The sequence below is a fragment of the Hordeum vulgare genome, chromosome 2H (genome assembly GCF_904849725.1).
Source record: "Hordeum vulgare subsp. vulgare chromosome 2H, MorexV3_pseudomolecules_assembly, whole genome shotgun sequence".
Taxonomy (NCBI): Eukaryota; Viridiplantae; Streptophyta; class Magnoliopsida; order Poales; family Poaceae; genus Hordeum; species Hordeum vulgare.
Window position 1 is genome coordinate 279,805,320 of NC_058519.1, and position 23,312 is coordinate 279,828,631.

The window sequence follows — 23,312 nt, forward strand, 5'->3', positions numbered from 1 at the left end:
CTGCCAGCTCCGCTGCAGCCAGCCTCGGCACCCTTGCTGCCGCAGCAGCTGCTGCTACAGCTGCTCGCTCACGCTCCTCTGCCATGGCGCGCTCGGCCTCCTGCCGGCGCCGTATGCTCGAGGTAGTCGTGTGCTGAGAGCGACCTGCAGACATGGCTCGCTGCAGGGGGGCTGTTGCATGAAGAGGAGGCTGTTGCTGACGAGCTGCTGCTGCTCGACAGTCCGGAGGGAGGGAGGTAACTAGGGGCGGTCGGAGCAGCTGCTGCTACCGGCTTAGGCTGCTCAGCTCCCGGTGAGAGAGGTGAGCAGGAAATGCTCAGGGTACAAGATAACCTGGCTCTGATACCACTTGTTAGACCTTTCAGCCTGAGCATTGATAGTTGTGGATGACACTAGGAGAATTGGGACAATTTTCGTTGGTTTATTTCTCACACAATGCCATGCCAACCTGAGGGGTTGGGGATACATATTTATAGGCTGCTAGCCAGCCAAGCATATGCTAAGATGCTAGTCTAAGATGCTGCTAAGATGCTAGTCTAAGATGCTATCCTAACTGACAGTCCTTGATGGTCAAGGATTCTATCCTAACAGCCACAAGGACCATGTGCTGCAGCCCCACAAAGGACTATGTGCTGCAGCCCCACAAAGACCATAGTACATAGACTTATCCATCACATTCAAGAACGAGAGCAACATATCACAAGGTCAAAAGAATATTTTATTGGCCTGGTCTAAAGAAGCAAATTGAAAAGTTTATTGCAAAATGCCCAGTCTGTAGGAGATTCAAATCTGAACACCGTCACTACCCAAGGCTTTTAGATCCCTTACCTGTTCCTGATATGGCATGGACCTACATTACAATGGATTTTGTAAAGGGGCTGCCAACATCCCAGGAAAAGAGGTTATAATGGTTGTAGACTTGCGGTGGATAGATTAAGCAAATATGCCCATTTCGTTGATTTATCCCACCCCTATACTGGTCATACTGTTGCACAAGCATTTCTGGATAACATAATCAGATTACATGGCCCTCCCAAATTGATTATCTCTGACAAATATAGGATCTTCAACAGCAATTTTTTCGAAGGACCTGCGTAACTCAATGGATATCCAACTACGGTGCAGTACAGCTTATCATCCAGAGTCTGGTGGTCAGACAGAACATGCTAACCAATGTGTGGAAAACTATTTGCGTTGCATGGCTACGAATGAACCAAAAGAAGTGAGCTGCTTGGTTGTCATTAGCTGAGTATTGGTATAACTCATGTTTTCATACCAGCACAAAGTTCAGCCCATTTCAGGCCTTGTATGGGTTTCCCCCACCTCTGATATCTGATTTCTCTGTCCCTGGACCTATGGATGAGGAAATAAACATGTTCCTTCAGACTAAACAAGAGATGTTGGCCCAGATTAAGGACAACTTGCATAAAGCTCAGAATCGCATGAAGAAATATGCTGCCAATTCAAAGAAGGTGATATGGTCTACCTTAAAATGGAACCCTACCGCATTGGCAGCATTTGGGTAGCGTGGCTCCATTAAACTACAGAACATGTTCTATGTCCTTATTAAGATACTCAAGCGAGTGGGCAAACTGGCCTATAAACTCCTGTTACCTGAAGGTGTGAAGATTCATCCAATTTTCCATGTTGGTCAGCTAAAACAGCACTTGGGACAAAAAGTGGTGCCTGGTCAAGATCTTCCCTTAATCAATGAAGACGGATCAATTAAAAATGCTCCAGCAGCAGTACTGAAAACCCGGCAAATACCACGAGATAATCTACCAGTGGTTCAATGGCTTGTTCAGTGGGAAAATCTCCCTCCAGACGCAGCTTCTTTTGAAGATGCAGATTCTATCAAACAAACCTTTCCAGCTTTCTTTTGCTCTACAGTACAACCCTGGTTAGCGGCTAATCAGAGCACTGGCTGCAAGCCTGCAACAAGTAGCAGCATCAGCACACTGTGGCCAACACAAGCTGCAGCAGAGGGACCAGTGCTGAGGGTGAAGCCAGCTGAGATGAAAAGAGGAGGCCCGCAAGCGAGCTGATGAAGTAGGAGATTGGATCAGCAATGGGTAGGCCTTGCTGGAAAAGCAAGGTCAACGACGAGAATACCACGTTGGTAACCAGCAATACCGAACAAGATTGGCGGGCTAAAAATCCACGCCAGCAACAGACTGGGGACCAGCGGCGAAAAGATAAGGTGGTTCCCATATCCAGCCTTGGTGCAGGTAGGCTCAACTTGAAGAGACGCCAAGCTGAAAATGAGGGATCTCAGGATAAGGAAATCGGTGAGGCAGATGTGGCATGGGGACATCAGCCAGTTGCTACTACACAACTACGATGGGTACGGCAGTGAGTTTGGGGTGTCAAGTCCGCCCCCTGCTGTGGAGCTCGCTCTCCAGGGACAGCGCAGCAAAGACGACGAGCTGCAGTGGAGACAAATTGCACTCCATGTTTAGCTCTAGTACAATGTTACCAACTGGATTTGTTGTATTGCACAGCCAAAGGGTGCAAATATATAGTACAAGGACTCAAGGACAAACCCTAGACCGACAGGGAACACCATAATACCTTAATAAATTGGGTAAATTCATCTCCAAATGATACTTAGATAAATTGCTATAAAGCTTGATCCATGCTGACTAACCAGGGAATATTACCATAGTAGATCAGTTGAAAGAACCAGCAACAATGCAGAATATACACGGAGATATTTCGATGGAGTTGCTGAGGGTGACGCATGGAGGCACTCAAGCCGTTCTCTGGCCAATGATTGAAACATCTGGATATGACATTTATTTCAGTTAATATGACGGGTAGAATCTCAACAAGTAGATGTAATTGCACACAGTACCTTCAGTGAACAAAGAAGGACCAGCCAAGTTGACCAAAGGATTATTTGTTGAGAATTAGGAGGCACAACCAATGTGAGAAAAGTTCCCTGCAACACAAAAGAAGTCCATGTAATTGTATTCACATTGTAGACTGTCACATGCACATAAATAAAGGACGGAGCAAATTGCACATAACACAAAGTAGAGTACTACATGTGTCACTTTCTTTATACCAGGCTTCGGAAGAATAAACACTTGACACCATTTCAGGACAAACGATATTACACTTTGCACTAGGTTCCATTACCCTCCGTTGCCACGTCCGTTTCACCACATGAGGGTCCCACAAGGCAGTGTAATGGGTTATATAGACCCCACATCGCACTTGTCCCTTCTGTTAGGAATATGCAACTTGTATTCCCATGAAGCCATAGGCCGATATATATATACATGTACAGGTGTGGACTATATGCAGAAAACCCATTATACAATGGGATAAATACAAAGGGGTACATGGCTATATTATATATACTATAACACCCCCCCCCTCAAACTCATTGTGGATGAACAACACTGAGTTTGGAGAGATAGAAGCCATGTTGCCCTCTAGTCTAGGCCTTCGTCAGAAAATCCGCCAATTGTAACTCGGAAGGCACATACTGAAGACCAATAACCTGATCCTGCACACCAGCATGCACATAAAAAGCATCAACACCAATGTGCTTGGTGAGCTCATGCGGCGATCTGAAGGATCACTAGCCCACGTAGCATCCGAATAGGCCTGAAGCTGTAAAGAACTAGAGCGAGGAAAGAATAGACGATGAGAGATCGTGCCCCGAAGATATCGGAGAACACGAAGGAGGTGACTATAGTGAACCGAGGTGGGAGAGGAGACAAACTGACTCAGAATATGAACCGGATAAGAGATATCCGGACGAGTAACAACTAGATAGACAAGACTGCCAACAAGATGACGATAACGCGTCGGGTCAGGCAGGGGGTCACCATCAGTATCACGAAGGTGAACATTGAGCTCCATGGGAGTCTCAACAATGCGCTGGTCAGTAAGAGCAGCACGAGCAAGAAGATCCTGGATATACTTTTCCTCGGATATAAAAAAGCCATCAGAGGTAGAAGATACTTCAATCCCAAGAAAGTAACTAAGAGGTCCAAGATCAGACATAAGAAACTGCTCACTAAGACGGGCCTTTACAAAGGCAATATACTCGGGGTCATCACCAGTGATGATCATGTCATCAACATAGAGAAGAAGAAGAGTCCGACCACGAGGAGAAAGGTGGACAAATAATGCTGGATTATGAGCACTAGCTAAAAAACCAACAACAGTTACCACAGAGGCAAATCGCTCAAACCAGGCGCGGGGGGCTTGCTTAAGGCCATAGAGAGAGCGACGAAGACAACATACCATGCCATCAGTAACAGAATACCCAGATGGTGGCTGCATGTACACCTCCCCACGCAGCCCACCATTAAGAAAGGCATTCTTAACATCAAGCTGAGATACAGACCAGTGGCGTGCAGAGGCCATGGCAAGAAGTGTACGAATAGTGGTCGTATGGCCACAGGAGCAAAAGTCTCGTCGTAATCACGACCATGCTCCTGCTGAAAGCCACGACGAGCTTTGTAACGCTCAAGAGACGAGCTTTGTAACGCTCAAAAGAACCATCGGAGCGAGTCTTAACCTTGTAGACCCACTTACAAGTGATGGGACGGACACCGGGGGGAAGGGAAACAAGATCCCATGTACCAGTGTGTTCAAGAGCAGCAATCTCCTCTGCCATCGCAACTGCCATTCAAGATGAACAACAGCCTGACGATAGGAAGTCGGCTCAAGAACAGCAGCACCAGCGGTGTGAAATCCAAGGCGATCAACAGGCGGACGAGGGCGAGAACGCGAGCCATAGGGAGGCTGAGACGAGGATGACGACACATCCGCAGAAGCATCCACATGACGTGAACGACGAGTGTAACACTGAGGAAAAGATGGAACAATGCAAGGAGGGATCGCCAAGGTAGAATCGGGGGGTGAAGACGAAGAAGTCACCGGAGATGAAGGTGCAGAATCCGGTGACATGCTAGGGGAGGAAACCGTGGGAGATGGTGGTGGCAAATCGGCAAGAGGTGGAGAAGCAGAGGTAGTAGAACGAATAGACAAAGGCTCGAGGGGGGTGAGAGGTGTATCAAGAAAGTGAGGAAAGAGATATCCTCCACGGAAAAGGTCAAGGAAGATGGGCGTGGGTAGAAGGGACGAGACTCGCCAAAAGTCACATCCCGAGAGATACGCATCCGACGACCGAGAGGATCCCAACAACGATAGCCCTTATGCTCATCACTATAGCCTAAGAAGACACACTCAACAGACTGAGCGGTCAATTTGGTGTGTTCGCGAGGGGCAAGAAGAACATAGCAAACACAACCAAACAAGCGAAGCATCAATAATCAGGAGGACGATCAAAAAGACGTTCGAAAGGAACACCACCTTGTAGAGCATCGAAAGGTTGTAAATTGATGAGATAGGTGGAGGTGGAGACGACCTCAGCCCAAAAATGAGGCGGGAGAGAGGCAGCAATCATCAATGCACGAGCCGTCTCAAGAAGATGACGATGCTTTCGCTCAGCCACGCCATTCTGAGCGTGAGCACCAGGACAAGAGAACTGAGAAAGAGGCTCGTGCTCAGCAAGAACACCACGCAACATCTTAGAAATATACTCGTCAGCGGAGTCAGCACGAAACACACGAATGGGCGAAGAGAACTGAGTGTGGACCATGGCAGCAAAACGCTTATAAGTAGACAACATCTCACTACTTGAAGTCATGAAATAAAGGCATGTGTAACGAGAGAAATCATCTATTAAAATAATATAGTATTTATGACTCCCTTTCGAAGCGAAGGGAGCCGGACCCCATACATCAGAATGGACTAAATCAAAACGACGCTTAGACACTGACTCACTATGCGAATATGGTAACTGAATCTGCTTGCCAAGACGACAACCCTGACATTCTAAAAAGACATCTCCTGAGACAGACCCCAGAAGACCTCGACGAACTAAAGACGACAAACGAGAACCACAAAGATGACCAAGTCGATGATGCCACTGCTGGAAGGAACCGGTAGCAGAGGCGACCGAAGCGGAGGAACTGGCGATAGTGGTGGCAGCGGAAGGAACATGAAGCCAGTCTAACTCCCAAAGACCCTGAGAATCACGGCCGCGAGGGCCGGCCCCAAACCAGAGTGTGTGTGCGACGATCCTGGACAGAACAAAAGTCAACGTCAAGGATGACGCGACAACTAGAATCAGTAAGTTGACCAGCAGAAAACAGATTCATGGTAAGTCGAGGAACATGAGCAACATCAGGGACAGAATAAGGAGTGGTAAGATTGCCTCTACTAACGACAGAAAGAGAGTACCATCAGCAGTGAGGACATGAACAGGAGAATCGAGGACATTAACAGGAGAATCAAGCGATCGAAGAGAGGACAAAGTGGAAGAATGAGAAGACATATGAAAAGAAGCTCCAGAGTCCAGAACTCATGGGGATGTACCTGACTGTGTAGAAGGTGGTTGCTCAGTGCGAGAAGCATCAGTCACAGAACCAGCAGTACCCGTCGAGGAAGAACTTTAAGCAGCGAGCAGACGCTTAAGTCTCAGAATATCCTGCTCAATCAAAGCGGTGGCTGAAGATGTCGAGGTAGTAGACGAAGTCCTTGAAGATGATGATCACACCTGACGCAGGTGTTTCTTTTTCCGAAAGCACTGAGACTCAACATGACCATCCAGGTTGCAGTAGCCGCAATGTGGACGGGGGCGGCCCGAGCCGCCAGGAGGAGTGGACAAGAGCGGCGGAGCACTCGAGCGAGACGAAGTCAGTGCAGTATGTGGCGTAGTGGGAGCTCGAGTAGCGAGCACAGAGGGATCCTCTAGTAGACCAGCGCCACGTAAGCGAGTCTCCTCAGCACGAATCTCAGAAAGTGCCTCCATGAGAGAAATACGGCCACGAGCAAACAACTGAGCACGCCGGGGCTCAAACTCCTTACAGAGCCGAGACAAAAACTCGTAGACACGATGAAACTCCAAATGGGCTGTACAGCCTGGCAACATGGGCAAGTACGACAACCAGCACTGCGGAGAGAATCAAGCTGGTGCCAGATAGCAGAACTCTGTGCATAGAAATCATCAACAGTGGAGTCTGGTAGAGGCTAGGGTTCTACCAGGTCTCGGACATAGGTTGTAGGGGTGGAAGTGCGGGCTGCGAGGTTGGGGACGCCGGCGCCGGCGGTTGGGCGCCGTCGCGGCGTGAGAGAGAGAGAGAGAGAGGCGGCTAGGGTTTGGGGCTCTCGTCTCCTGAGGGAGACGACAACAGAATATACTGTTTATTGTCTGCTTAATATCGAAGGGGTACATGTGTTTATATAGGAGGACAGCCTCCACTAAACCCTAGATAACTTGGACTCTAACTTGGACTCTAATATAACTTGGACTCTAAGATAGGTAAGATAACTTGGGCTAAGCCCGTAATTAACCCTGTCCATTGGGCCTCCTCCATTGGTATGTTGTACCGGTCATAACAGAGTCACCCTGCTGAAGAGCATGCTCCTGACGAACCATAGAGAGGTATAAGGCATCACCTGAGGCCTCATAACGCTGACGAAGCCCGGTCCACATCTCAAAGACAGTAGGAAGACCCAGAAACTCAGAGGCAAACTGGGGCACAACACTAGAAGTGAGAACAGCTGCAGCACGAGCATCATCATCAAGCCACTGGGTGTAAACAGACAGAGCACCATGATACGCCTGAAGAGCCTCCTCATAAATCAAAACCTGCTCATCATAAGCACGAACGGCGGCCTCATCAGCAATCTTAGTTGAATCCTTCGCAGCCTGATTAGCATTCGCAGGAAGAACCGGTGGCGTCGGCAGAGTGGGGGCCACAAGAGGAACCTGACGTGGCGGACAACGGACCTCGCCAGAAAGAACGCCCCGTAGACGGATGCCACGCATGTGAATGCGCATGAAGCCAATGAACTCGGTGTAGTTAGTACCATCAAAAATCACCGGACAACGAGGAACAGCAACATAGCCCGATCAGCAGACTTTTTTTAATTTTTTTTAGGAATATCTCCCGGCAGCAGAGATGTCCAGCAGTTGGTGCGATCCGCAGCAGGGGTTGGTGTACGAGCTGGATCCGGCAGCAGAGATGTCCAACAGTTGGTTACGGAGCGGAAGGCAGCCGACGCGGAAGGGGAATCGGCCGACGCGGAAGGGGCATCGGCCGACGCAGCAGGGGAATCGGCAGGAGGGGGGCGGATCCGGAGCTGGCTAGGGTTGCGGGTCGCGCCGCCGCCTCCGCCGAATCGATCGAGAAGCAGCTTCGATCGAGAGTCCGCTTGGATCGGGGCCGCTGGGATCGGGGCCGGCTGGGGAGCGAGGCTTCGATCGAGATCCGGCAGCTTCAAGCGGGACGAGGCAGGAGGAGGAGATCGAGGACTAGCTTCGATCGGGAGCAGAGACGGTCAGGGCCACTGGGATCGGGGCCGGCTGGGGAGCGAGGCTTCGATCGAGATCCGGCAGCTTCGAGCGGACGAGCGGAACGAGGCAGCTTCGAGCGGGACGAGGCAGAAGGAGGAGATTGAGGACTAGCTTCGATCGGGAGCAGAGATGGATCAATCGCACGAGTTGCAGCGTGCAGAAAATTGACCTAGCTCTAATACCATGTTAGGAACATGCAACTTGTATTCCCATGAGGCCATAGGCCCATATATATACATGTACAGGTGTGGACTATATGCAGAAAACCCCTTATACAATGGGATAAATACGAAGGGATACATGGCTATATTATATATACTCTGACACCTTCTACCTCCTTTTATCATCTCCACATCGCGCCCCAAATCCATACTGTTAGGAATGAGCAACTAACATTCATAGGGGGGCAAGGGTCAGTACTTATACAAGTGGTAAAAGGCAAGAAAACCCTATACAATGGGGATATACACCAAAGGGACTATACACATCTAACACCCCCCCCCCCCCCCTCAAACTGATGGTGGGTCAACAACACTGAGTTTGGAGAGAAAGAACCCGTGTTGCGCTCGAGTCTGTGCCTTCGTGAAGAAGTCCGCCAAGTGTAACTCAGAGGGCACATAGTGAAGAGCGAGAGTGATCCTGCACAGCAACACGCACAAAGTGGGCATCCACACCGATGTGCTTGGTGAGCTCATGCTTCACCGGATCTCGCGCGATACTGAGAGCACCTGTGCTGTCGGACAGTAAGGGAGTCGATGTAGTAACAGACACACCAAAGTCCTCAAGTAACCATCGTAACCAGACCACCTCAGCTGTCAGCATAGCCATCGCACGCAACTCAGCCTCGGTACTTGAGCAAGAAACTGCAGTCTGTTTCTTGGTCTTCCAGGCAATGAGAGAGCCACCAAGAAAAACACAGTAAGCAGATAGCGAGCGGCGATCAGAGGGATCACTAGCCCACATAGCATCAGAGTAGGCCTGGAGCTGGAGTGAGCTGGAGTGGGGAAAGAAAAGGCGATGAGAGATCGTGCCACGAAGATATCGTAGAACACGGAGGTGACTATAGTGGACAGAGGTGGGGGCTGCAACAAACTGACTGAGAATGTGGACAGGATAGGAGATGTCAGGACGCGTAACAGCAAGATAGACAAGGCTCCTAACGAGGTGGCGATAGCGAGTGGGATTAGGAAGAGGATCGCCGTCAGAAGCACGAAGTTAAACGTTGAGCTCCATAGGGGTCACAACAGTGCGCTCATCACCGAGAGCGAAGCGAGCAAGAAGATCCAGAATATATTTTTCCTGGGAGATGAAGAAGCCATCATGAGTCGAAGAAATCTCAATCCCAAGAAAATAGCGAAGGGGACCAAGATCAGACATGAGGAACTGGTCGCGAAGGCGGGCCTTAACAAAGGCAAAGTAGTCGGAGTCATCACCAGTGATGATCTGTCATCAACATGGAGAAGAGAAGAGTCCGACCACGAGGAGACATGTGAACGAACAACGCGGGGTCATGATCACTGGGAGAGAAACCCGCGGCAGTCACCAAAGAGGCGAAACGCTCAAACCAGGCGCGAGGAGCCTGTTTTAGACCATAGAGGGAGCATCGAAGACGGCAGACCATACCATCATGAGCATAGTACCCCGGTGGTGGCTGCATGTAAACCTCCTCACACAACTCACCATTGAGAAAGGCGTTCTGGACATCAAGTTGAGACGCAGACCAATGGCGAACAGAGGCCACAGCAAGGAGAGTGCGGACAGTGGTCATGTGGGCTACAGGAGCGAATGTCTCATCATAATCGCGTCCTTGCTCCTGCTGAAAGCCACGAGCAACAAGGCGAGCTTTGTAGCGCTCAAGAGAACCATCAGAGCGAGTCTTAATCTTATAGACCCACTTGCAGGTGATGAGACGAACACCGGAAGGAAGGGAAACCAGATCCCAGGTGCCATTGCGCTCAAGGGCAGCAAAGTCCTCGGCCATCGCAAGCTGCCATTCAGGCTGAGTCATGGCAGTCCGATAGGAAGTGGGCTCAGCAACAACGGAGAGACCATAACGGTCAGGAGAATAGCGATCAGGCGGGGGGCGAGGCCGAGCACGAAGGTTATGAACCGGGGGAGGCGTGAAGGGAGGCGCTCTGGAAGTGGAGGGCGCGTCAGTAGGATCATCTTCACTACGAGGGCGGCGAGTGTAGTGGAGGAAAAGGAGAGACGGATGAGGAGGGTGGGGAGGAGGATCGAGGGGAAGGAGATACGAATGGTGAGGGTGGGGAGGAGGATGGAGGGGAAGGTGGTGTCGGTGGTGGATGAGGAAGAGTGAGATGTGCCAGAGCAAGGGGGGAGACATGAGGCACATAGGAGGAGGTATCGGGAAGAAGGGAAAGGTCGCCCACAGAAAAGCGCGAGGAAGAAGGGCGAGGGTAGTACGAACGAGACTCATCGAAAGTCACATCACGCGAAATGTGCAACCCACGACCAACAGGATCCCAACAGCGATAACCCTTGTGCTTATCACCGTAGCCAAGAAAAACACACTCGACTGACTGAGCAATCAATTTGGTGTGTTCTCGCGGGGCAAGAAGGACGTAGCAAACACACCTAAACATGCGAAGAGCTGAGTAGTCAGGAGAACGACCAGTGAGACACTCCATCGGACTGCCACCCTGCAAGGCAATCGATGGCTGAATGTTGATGAGATAGGTGGATGCGGAAACGGCCTCAGCCCAAAAGTGGGGTGAAAGAGAAGCGGCGATCATCAGCGCACGAGCCGTCTCAAGTAGATGACGATGCTTGGGTTCCGCAACGCCATTCTGAGCATGGGCACCAGGACATGAGAACTGAGCAAGAGTACCATGTTCCGCGAGAAAGGCACGCAACATCTAGGACATATACTCTCCAGCGGAGTCAGCACGAAAAGTGCGAATAGGCGTGCAAAACTGGATGTGAACCATAGCAGCAAATCGTTTATATAGAGAGAGAACCTCGCTACGAGATTTCATAAAATAGAGCCAAGTGTAGCGAGAGAAATCATCAATAAATAGAACATAATAGCGATGGCCACCTTTTGAATCAAAGGGAGCTAGTCCCCATACATCAGAATGAACTAAGTCAAAAGAACACTGAGATACCGACTCACTAAGAGGATAAGGTAATTGAGTCTGTTTGCCAAGCCTACAACCATTACAATGTAAAGATACATCTCCGAATACAGACCCTAATGTTACGAATAAGCAACTTGTATTCCATGAGGCCATAGGCCAATATATATACATGTACAGGTGGTGGACTATATGCAGGAAACCCCTTATATATTGGGATAAACACAAAAGGGTACATGACTTATATTATAACTCTAACACCCCCCCCCACTCAAACTCATGGTGGATGAACAACACTGAGTTTGGAGAGATAAAAGCCATGTTGTGCTCTAGTCTGGGCCTTCGTCAGGAAATCCGCCAACTGTAACTCGGAAGGCACATACTGAAGAGCAATAACCTGATCCTGCACAGCGGCGCGCACATAGAAAGCATCAACGCCAATATGCTTGGTGAGCTCATGCTTCACAGGGTCACGCGCAATGCTAATAGCACCTGTACTGTCAGATAATAGCAGAGTCGGTGTAGTGACAGAAACACCAAAATCCTGAAGTAACCACCGTAACCAAGTCACCTCCGCCGTCAAAAGAGTCATCGCTTGCAACTCAGCCTCTGCACTCGAACGGGAAACTGCAACCTGTTTCTTCGTCTTCCAGGCAATGAGAGAACCACCAAGAAAAACACAGTAAGCAGAAAGTGAACGGCGATCTGAAGGATCACTAGCCCACGTAGCATCCGAATAGGCCTGAAGCTGTAAAGAACTGGAGCGAGGGAAGAATAGACGGTGAGAGGTCGTGCCCCGAAGATATCGGAGAACACGGAGGAGATGACTATAGTGAACCGATGTGGGAGCAGAGGCGAACTGACTCAGAATATGAACCGGATAAGAGATATCCGGACGAGTGACAGCTAGATAAACAAGACTGCCAACAAGATGACGATAACGCGTCGGGTCAGGCAGGGGATCACCATCAGTAGCAGAGAGGTGAACATTGAGCTCCATAGGAGTCTCAACAATGCGCTCATCAGTAAGAGCAGCACAAGCAAGAAGATCCTGGATATACCTTTCCTGGGATATAAAGAAGCCATCAGAGGTAGAAGAGACTTCAATCCCAAGAAAGTAGCGAAGAGGTCCAAGATAAAACATAAGGAACTGCTCACTAAGGCGGGCCTTGACAAAGGCAATATACTCGGGGTCATCCCCTGTGATGACCATGTCATCAACGTAGAGAAGAGTTCGACCACGAGGAGAAAGGTGAATAAACAAAGCTGGATCATGAACACTGGGTGAAAAAACAGCGGCAGTCACCACAGAGGCAAAACGCTCAAACCAGGCGCGGGGGTCTTGCTTAAGGCCATAGAGAGAGCGACGAAGACGACATACCATGCCATCAGGAACAGAATACGCAGGTGGTGGCTGCATGTACACCTCCTCACGCAGCTCACCATTAAGAAAAGCATTCTTAACATCAAGCTGAGAGATAGACCAGTGGCGTGTAGAGGCCACGGCAAGAAGTGTACGAACAGTAGTCATATGAGCCACAAGAGCAAAAGTCTCGTCATAATCACGACCATGCTCCTGCTGAAAACCACGAGCCACAAGACGAGCTTTGTGACGCTCAAGAGAACCATCGGAGCGAGTCTTAACCTTGTAGACCCACTTACAAGTGATGGGACGCACTCCGGGAGGAAGGGAAACAAGATCCCACGTACCAGTGCGTTCAAGAGCAGCAATCTCCTCTGCCATCGCAAACTGCCATTCAGAATGAACAACAGCCTGATGATAAGTAGTAGGCTCAAGAACGACAGCACCAGCGGTGGAAAATCCAAAACGTTCAACAGGCGGACGAGGACGAGAACGCAAGCCATAAGTAGGCTGAGACGAGGATGACGAGACATCCACAGAGGCATCCACAGAACGTGAACAACGAGTGTAACACTGACGAAAAAATGGAACAATGGAAGGAGGAATCGCCATTGTAGAATCGGGAAGTGGCGACGAAGAAGTCACCGGAGATGGTGTAGAATCTGGTGACATGCTAGACGAGGAGACCGTGGAAGATGGTGGCGACAAGTCGACTAGAGGTGGAGAAGCAGAGGGAGCGGAACGAATAGGCAAAGGCTCGACGGGTGTGATAGGTGTGTCAGGAAAAGTGAGGAAAGAGATATCCTCCACCGAAAAGGTCGAGGAAGATGGGCGTGGGTAGAAGGGACGAGACTCATCGAAAGTCACATCCCGAGAGATACGCATCCGACGACCGATAGGATCCCAACAACGATAGCCCTTATGCTCATCACTATAGCCTAAGAAGACACACTCAACAGACTGAGCGGACAGTTTGGTGCGTTCGCGGGGGGCAAGAAGAACATAGCAAACACAACCAAACAAGCGAAGCATCGAATAATCGGGAGAACGATCAAAAAGACGCTCGAAAGGAACACCACCCTGTAGAGCAGCGGAAGGCTAGAAATTGATGAGATAGGTGGAGGTGGAGACGGCCTCAGCCCAAAAATGAGGCGGGAGAGAGGCAGCAATCATCAATGCACGAGCCGTCTCAAGAAGATGACAATGCTTGCGCTCAGCCACGCCATTCTGAGTGTGAGCACCAGGACAAGAGAATTGAGAGAGAGTCCCTTGCTCAGCAAGAACACCACGCAACATCTTAGAGATATACTCGCCAGCGAGTCAGCACGGAACACACGAATGGGAGAAGAGAACTGAGTATGAACCATGGCAGCAAAACGCTTATAAATGGACAACACCTCACTACGAGAAGTCATGAAATAAAGCTATGTGTAACGAGAGAAGTCATCTATGAAAATAATATAGTATTTATGACCCCCTTTCGAAGCGAAGGGAGCCGGACCCCATACATCGGAATGAACTAAATCAAAAGGACGCTTAGACACTGACACACTATGTGGATATGGTAACTGAATCTGCTTGCCAAGACGACAACCTTGACACTCTAAAGAGGCATCTCCTGAGACAGACCCCAGAAGACCTCGACGAACTAATAACGACAGACGAGAACCACACAGATGACCAAGTCGATGATGCCACTGCTGGAAGGAACCGTTAGCCGAGGCGACCAAAGCGGAAGAACAGGCGATAGAGCGGGCAGCGGAAGGAACATGGAAGCCAGTCCAACTCCCAAAGACCCTCAGAATCACGGCGGCGAGGACCAGCCCCAACCAGAGTGTGCGTGCAACGGTCCTGGACAGAACAAGAGTCAAGGTCAAGGATGACACGACAACCAGAATCAGCAAGTTGACCAGCGGAAAACAGATTCATGGTAAGTCGAGGAACATGAGCAACATCAGGAACAGAATAAGGAGTGGTAAGAGTGCCTCTACTAACGACAGGAAGGGGAGTACCATCAGCGGTGAGGACATGAACAGGAGAATCAAGCGATCGAAGGGAGGACAGAGTGAAAGAATTAGAAGTCATATGAAAGGAAGCTCCAGAGTCCAGAACCCATGGGGATGTACCTGACTGTGTAGAAGGTGGTTGCTCAGTGCGGGAAGCCTCAGTCACAGAACCAGCAGTACCCGTCGAGGAAGAACTTGAAGCAGCGAGCAGATGCTTAAGTCTCGGAATATCCTGCTCAGTCAAAGCGATGGCTGAAGCTGTCGAGGTAGATGACGAAGTCTCTGTAAATGATGATCGCGCCTTGCGCAAGTGTTTCTTCTTCGTGTAGCAGTGGGACTCAATATGACCATCATTGTTGCAGTAGCCACAATGTGGACAGGGGCGACCTGAGCCTCCAGAAGGAGTGGGCAAGAGCGGCGGAGCACTCGAGCGAGAAGGTGTCGGTGCAGCAGGTAGCGTAGAAGGAGACCGAGCAGCGAGCACCGCGGGAACCTCCAGCAAACCAGCACCACGTAGGCAAGTCTCCTCGGCACGAATCTCAGAAAGCGCCTCCATGAGAGAGATACGGCCACGAGCAAACAACTGAGCACGTCGGGGCTCAAACTCCTTACGGAGCCGAGACAGGAACTCGTAGACGCGATGAAACTCCAAATCGGCCTGGACAGCCTGGCAACAGGGGCAAGTACAACAACCAGCACTGCGGAGAGAATCAAGCTGGCGCCAGATAGCAGAACTCTGTGCGTAGAAGTCATCAACAGTAGAGTCACCCTGCTGAAGAGCATGCTCCTGACGGACCATAGAGAGGTATAAGGCATCACCCGAGGGCTCATAACGCTGACGAAGGCGAGTCCACATCTCAAACACAGTAGGAAGGCCTAGAAACTCAGAGGCAAACTGAGGCAGAACGCTAGCAGTGAGAACAGCTGCAGCACGAGCATCATCATCAAGCCACTGGGTGTAAGCAGACAGAGCACCATGATACGTCTGAAGAGCCTCCTCACAAGTCAAATCCTTCTCATCATAAACACGGATAGCGGCCTCATCAGCAAGCTTAGCCTCATCCTTTGCGGCTTGAGAAGCATCCGCATGAAGAGCCGGTGGGGTCGGCGGAGTGGGAGCCACGGGAGGAACCGGACATGGCGGACAGCAGACCTCGCCAGAAAGAAAACCCCATAGGCGGATGCCACGCATGTGAATGCGCATGAAGCCAATGAACTCGGTGTAATTAGTGCCATCAAAGATCACCGGACAACGAGGAACAACAACGTAGCCGGATGAAGCAGATCCCGTCTAGAGCTCACAGGAGCTGCAGATCAGAGAGGGCCGGCGGAGCAAAGCAGACGACGAGGCGGCGACTTGCGTCCCGATCGAAGTCAAAGAAGGAGGAGGCGCTCGATCTGGATCCCGTCTGGATTTGGATGGGCAGCAGGAGGAGGCGCTCGATCTGGATCCCGTCTGGATTTGGAGCGGCAGCAGGTGGAGGCACTCGATCTGGATCCCGTCTGGATTTGGATCGGCAGCAGGAGGAAGCACGCGATCCCGTCTGGATTGGATCGGTAGCAGGAGGAGGCGCTACCAAAGATTGGTACGAGACGGAGCCTTCTCACCAGAAGCTAAAAAAAAGAGGGGCCGGCCTTCCCAGAGATCGATCCAAGACGGCTTCTCGCTGGATCCTGGCGGATCGAGGCTGGGCGAGATCCAGGGAGCGGATTGGCGCCTGAAGTCCAGGAACCGCCGCGAGAGCAGAGTCGGTTCTGGACGGGATCCGGCGACGAGGATGACGAGGAGGAGCGGATCAACAGCACGAGTTGCGGCGTGTAAAAGTTAACCTAGCTCTAATACAGTGTTAGGAATAAGCAACTTGTATTCCATGAGGCCATAGGCCGGTATATATACATGTACAGGTGGTGGACTATATGCAGGAAACCCCTTATATATCGGGATAAATACAAAAGGGTACATGACTTATATTATAACTCACCTAAGACACCCTGACGCACCAACGACGACAAGCGGGAACCACGTAGGTGACCAAGTCGATGATGCCACTGTTGGAAGGTCACGGAAGAGGAGGCAGTAAGAGCATGAGAACTGGCAGAAGTGGTGGCAGCGGAAGGAACATGAAGCCAGTCAACCTCCCAAAGACCCTCCGACTCACGGCGCCGAGGGCCAGCACCAACCAGAGCTTTGGTGTAAAGCTCCTGAATAGAGCAAGAGTTGGTATCAAGAATAACACGACAACCAGAATCAGTAAGTTGGGCAGCGGAGAAAAGATTCATGGTAAGACGGAGAACATGAGAAACACTAGGTACAGAAAAAGACGGAGTAGAAAGAGTGCCACGACTAGCAACAGCAAGAGGAGTGCCATCGGCAGTGAGAACATTAACAGGCGAATCAAGAGGTTGAAGAGAAGACAACATGGAAGAATTAGAAGTCATATGAAAAGAAGCTCCAGAATCCAGAACCCACGAAGATGTACCTGACTGTGTAGGTGCCGATTGTGATGAAGGGGTGGGAGCTGTCACAGCGGCAGCGGAACCCGTCGATGAAGAGCCAGAAGAAGCCAGGAGGCGCTTGAGCCGGATAATGTCCTGGTCAGTGAGTGACGGAGTCGAGGAAGATGCAGGACTCCCACTGGAGGAAGAGTGCCTCTGGTCTCGCTGTTTCTGGCAACAATCAGCCTCTGGGTGGCCTAACCTGGAGCAGTAGCCACAGACTGTATCACGACGCGATCGGCCCTTCTCAGCATAAGGAGGGCGACCCATCCCCCTGCGGGTGTGGGCAGGAGTGGCAGTGCAGATGGCACGGGAGCTCGGACAGCCAACACAAAGGGAACCGCAAGCAACCCAGCAGAACGAAGGCGAGTCTCCTCGGCACGAAGCTCAGCAAGAACCTCTATGATAGGAACATGGTCTCGAGCAAGCAAGTGAGCACGCCAAGGCTCAAACTCGAAGCGGAGGCGAGCTAAGAACTCATGGACACGCTGAAACTCCAAGTCAAACCGCATAGTCTGGCAACAACGGCAAGCGCCACAAACAGCTGTCCGAAGAGAGTCAAGCTGGCGCCAGATAGCGGAACTCTGTGTGTAGAACTCATCAACAGAAGAGTCACCTTGCTGAAGAGCATGCTCCTGACGCACCACAGATAGGTAGAGAGCATCACCAGAGGGCTGATAGCGCTGACAGAGACAAGACCACATTGCTGCAACGGTGCCGAGACCCATGAACTCCGAGGCAAACTGAGGGAGGACACTCACAGTGAGAACAGCAGCAACCCGAGCATCATCATTGCACCACTGAGTATAAGCAGACAGATCATCCCGGTAGACAGAAAGAGCATCTGAATAAGCAGATACATGTTGATCATAAGCATCGACCACAACATCATCAAGAACCTTGGCTGCATCCCGATCAGCCTGAGAAGCATTTGCAGCCAGAACAGGCGGCACCGGCGGGGTAGGAGCCACGGGAGCAAGAGGGCATGGCGGACAGGGGAGTTCACCAGAGAGAACGCCCCACAGCAGAAGACCACGCATGAAGCCCACAAACTCAGCATAGTTGGTGCCATCGAAGATCACCGAGCACCGAGGAACAACAACATAGCTCGAAGAAGACATGATGAGCTCTCTGCTTTCTTCTTCTCTTTTTTTTGGTCAACCAAAATCTGGATCGAGCTCGAGTTGGCTGCTGGATAACGCAGCGACGGCGGCAGCTGCAACCAGTCAGGGCAGGCAGCAGCTGCGGCTGGAAGAGTAGCGGCCCGATAGGGAGGTGCCAGCGGCGACCGGGCAAGGAGGGGGCGGCGGCCAGACGAGGAGGTGGTGGCAGCAGCCACGGAGAGCAGCAGCCACGTCAGGGAGCGCCAGCGACAGCGCAGCCGTGCAAGGCCGGGCGAGGCGCAACCAACGGCGACGGATCCGGGCAGGACCAGACGTGAGGCGGTCGGCCGCGACGAAGGCAGTCGAGGTGATGGCAACAACGGGCGCGGCCAGGCAAGGAGGCGGCCGGTGACACGGGACAGCCCGACGAGGAGAGAACGGCCGAAGCGGCCGGACGAGGGGGAGCGGAGCGGCCGGAGCAGCTAGAGGCAGCTAGCAGCGACGGCGGCGATGGAGGGGGAGAGCACGGAGCTGCAGCTGCGAGAGGAGAACCTAAGCATCTGATACCATGTTAGGAATGAACAACTAACATTCACAGGGGGCCAAGGGCCAGTACTTATACAAGTGGTAAAAGGCAAGAAAACCCCTTATACAATGGGGATATACACCAAAGGGACTATACACATCTAACACATACATGATCCATCAGCACACCACCTCACCAGTAAGCCCTTGTGGCACTGCCCAAACATTTTTTACCCTCCACATTCTCCTCCTAAAGTCACTTTGCCCCAACACATCTATATGCCCTTCTCTGAAAAATCGTTGCAGCCCAACTCCAAATTTTCCACGGTCCTGCAAGCTGGTCCAAACAGCGACAACGTGCGGGAAGGCCTCTCGCTCGCGCGCACAATGTACACAAAGTAGAGGCCTAGAGGGTTTAAACCTAGCAATTCACGTATCAGGACAATTCCCCACAGATGGCCCAAAGGTTTAATAAAGCTTTCTCCAAAACTCGTGGATTATTGTCAAGATTCTCTGAAAAAATGATAATGGTTGTACCCTAAAGCACACCTTCAATCTAATTCATCAACTTGCAACTTATCATTGCAATGGCATATGTACCTATTATATAGTACAACCAACCGACAAATTTCTATCTCACACCTAGAATAAAAAGGAGACAAAGACTCAGGGCCTGTTTGGATTACTACCAAAGCAGACCCTACCAAAAAATTGGTTGGCCCGTGTGTTTCGTAGCTGTTTGGATTGGCGCCAAAAAATTGACCCGTGTAATTTGGTAGCTGTTGGGGATCAAATCAAACATATCCTCAATCTGGAAAACAATCTATCTTTGATTGGCACTTGACTTCCTGGGACAAATCAGAAAAAACTTTTTCGTTGCACGCAAACTAGACATCATCCCATACACTTCCCCTCCAATCTAAATCAACTGTGTGATTACTCAAGTACAGGCCTTGTGAACATTTCCTTTTGTCTTACCAGAAAAACAGTCCACCGATAATTCTACTATCCCTCATGTGTTGGTTCATGCACATACATAATTTGGTTTTGTGTGTGCGCACAACTTAGCGGCAGCTGGGGCTCTGGCCTTCTCTTCATTGATGTTCCAGTTGTAAAACTGAAAAATGTGTTGCAAGTAATTTTTCTCTGACTTCTAATTTTTTGACATCTTGAACCAGAACTGCATTAGTATCACTAGAACTAGCCATGGTTGTATCAGCTACTTGGCTGTAACAGCTGCTTGGTGGCAATAAGAAGGGAGTATCTGTTAGAGTATGTATAATATAGCCATGTACCCTTTTGTACTTATCCCATTGTATAAGGGGTTTCCTGCATATATTCCACACCTGTACATGTCTATACATCGGCCTATGGCCTCATGGGAATACAAGTTGCGTATTTCCTAACATGGTATTAGAGCTAGGTCAATTTTTTGCACACTGCAACTCGTGCGATTGATCCGTCTCTCCTCCCCGATCGAAGCCGTCGGCCTCGATCTCCTCCTTCTGCTCGTCCCGATTGGATCGATCCTGCTGGTTCTCCCGCAGCTCCGCTCGAACCAGCCAACAGGCGATCGATTTCCACCAAGCCATGTTAGGAAAATGGCTTCTAAAAGAAAATGGTGCCTTCCACTTGTCCATCCATGGCGTTTGAGGGTGTTTCCTACCCTGCTTCCGTCTCGCCCATGCGTTGTCTCTCGATTCAGCATGGTGCTCGTTCGTCTCTGACGTCATTCTGTTTGCGGTCTTTCGCCGACTGTGTGGGTCGCTCTTCTCCGACTCTTGGGACCTCCACACATGGTGATTATCGATCTACATCGACTCTTCCTGTGACTCCTATCGGTGATTGTCACTCTACATCGACTCTTTCCGTGACTTCTACCGGTGATTGTCTCTCTACACCGACTCCTCTCATCGACTGTATTGGTGCATATGACTTCATCGACATGCGCCTTCCCTTGGCACTTGGGGCTTGTCTGTTTGCGCCCTCGTCTCCTTCATCGGCTCTTGTGGGTGCTACTGGTTATGCTACACGACGACCTCTAGCGGCTTCCACGGGCGGTGGTGGCTGCTCCTCTCCCGATGCTACTACGCCGCCTACTTCAGCTATGTACTTCACCGAGGACGAGATTACGCGACTTCGCGCCCTGCTGATTGTCTCTGACTCTCTATTGTCGGGTGTGTCTGCATCGACATCTTCCGTTACGCCCCTGACTGAGCAGGAGATTGGGCGATTTTGATGTCTGCTCGCTCCATCTTCTGGTTCTTCATCGACAGGTTTTGTTGCTTCTGCTACGGACTCTTCTGGCATTGTGAGACCACCTTCTACACAAGCACGTACATCTCCGTGGATTCTTGATACTGGAGCATCTTTTCATATGACTCATGATTCATCTACTCGACCTCTTGATTCTCATGTTCATGTTCTTATTGTCGATGGTACTTCTCTCCCGGTTACTGGCGGAGGCACTCTTAGCACTTCATCTTTTCATGTTCCCGATGTTGCTCATGTTCCTTGGCTTACCATGCAGCTCATTTCTGGTGGCCAGATTGTTGACTCTGGTTGTCGGGTCATTCTTGACTTTGACTCATGTTCAGTTCTGGACCATCACACTGGTGCTCTTCTTGGTGCTGGCCCCCGGCTCGTGACTCTCAGGGTCTCTGGAGCTTGACTGGCTTCACCTTCCATCCGCTGCCACCGCAGCCAGTCTCTCCACCTCTGTTGCCTTGTCTACCAGCTCTTTTCAGCAGTGGCATCACCGTCTGGGTCATTTATGTGGCTCTCGTCTCTCATCCTTAGTTCGACGTGGTCTTCTTGGATCCGTCTCCGGTGGTGTGTCTTTAGACTGTCAGGGTTGCCGGCTTGGTAAACAGGTTCAGTTACCTTATCCTCATAGCGAGACTGTGTCTCAGCGTCCTTTTGACCTTATTCATTCTAATGTTTGGGGTCCAGCTCCCTTTGCCTCGAAGGGGGGGGCATCGCTACTATATTATCTTTATAGATGATTTCTCTCGACACACGTGGATCTATTTCATGTCTTCTCGTAGTGAGGTCTTATCTATCTATAAGTGTTTTGCTGCCATGATTCACACTCAGTTCTCTACGCCTATTCGTGTGTTCTGTGCTGACTCTGCTGGAGAGTATATCTCCAAGATGTTGCGTAGATTTCTCGCTGAGCAGGGTACACTTGCTCAGTTCTCTTGTTCTGGTGCTCATGCTCAGAATAGTGTGGCTGAGCGCAAGCATCGTCACCTTCTTGAGACGGCTCGTGCGATGATGATCGCTGCCTCTCTTTCGCCTCACTTTTGGGCTGAGGCTGTCTCTACTTCCACCTATCTCATCAACCTTCAGCCATTCGCTGCCTTGCAGGGTGGCATTCCTTTCGAGCGTCTCTTTGATCGTTCTCCCGATTACTCGGCGCTTCGTTTGTTTGGTTGTGTTTGTTATGTCCTTCTTGCCCCTCGCGGACGCACCAAACTGACCGCTCAATCTGTTGAGTGTGTCTTCTTAGGCTATAGTGATGAGCATAAGGGCTATCGTTGTTGGGATCCTATCGGTCGTCGGATGCGTATTTCTCGGAATGTGACTTTTGATGAGTCTCGTCCCTTCTACCCGCGCCCATGTTCCTCGACCTTTTCAGTGGAGGATATCTCTTTCCTCACTTTTCCTGACACACTATCACCCCCATCGAGCCTTTATCTATTTGTTCTGCTACCTCTGCTTCTCCACCTCTTACCGATTTGCCACCACCATCCCCCATGGTTTCCTCACCTAGCATGTCACCAGATTCTGCACCTTCATCTCTGATGACTTCTTCGTCTCCACCCCCCGATTCTACCTCAGCGATTCCTCCTTGTATTCTTCCATCTTTTCCTCGGTATTTCACTCATCGTTCACGTAATGTGGATGCCTCTGTGGATGTGTCGTCCTCCCCGTCTCAGCCTACCTATGGCTTGCGCCCTCGTCCTCGTTCGCCTGTTGATCGCCTTGGATTTCCCACCGCTGGTGCTGCTGTTCTTGAGCCGACTTCTTATCGTCAGGCTGTTGTTCATCCTGAATGGCAGTTTGCGACGGCAGAGGAGATTACTGCTCTTGAACGCACTGGTACATGGGATCTTGTTTCTCTTCCTCCCGGTATCGTCCCATCACTTGTAAGTGGGTCTACAAGGTTAAGACTCGCTCTGATGGTTCTCTTGAGCGTTACAAAGCTCGTCTTGTGGCTCGTGGCTTTCAACAAGAGCATGGTCGTGATTACGACAAGACTTTTGCTCCTGTGGCTCATATGACCACTATTCGTACACTTCTTGCCGTGGCCTCTGCACGTCACTGGTCTGTATC

At 50.6% G+C, this 23,312-nt stretch overlaps 2 protein-coding genes across 3 annotated transcripts in view; both read right to left on the reverse strand.

The window, feature by feature from the left end:
- Nucleotides 1–23,312, reverse strand: part of LOC123426085 (E3 ubiquitin protein ligase RIN2-like) — a 50,561-nt gene that overhangs the window by 22,062 nt on the left and 5,187 nt on the right. For both annotated transcript variants that reach the window (XM_045109861.1, XM_045109862.1), the window contains 2 exons: nucleotides 2,855–2,941; nucleotides 2,661–2,782 (listed from right to left, as the gene is read on the reverse strand). In XM_045109861.1, coding sequence (XP_044965796.1) covers nucleotides 2,661–2,782; nucleotides 2,855–2,941 — 209 coding nt within the window. The remainder of the gene's footprint in view (nucleotides 1–2,660; nucleotides 2,783–2,854; nucleotides 2,942–23,312) is intronic.
- LOC123426086 lies at nucleotides 16,038–22,507 on the reverse strand. The gene has a single exon (XM_045109863.1). It carries the CDS (start codon nucleotides 18,465–18,467, stop codon nucleotides 17,544–17,546), a length of 924 nt encoding a protein of 307 aa, XP_044965798.1. The 5' UTR covers nucleotides 18,468–22,507; the 3' UTR covers nucleotides 16,038–17,543.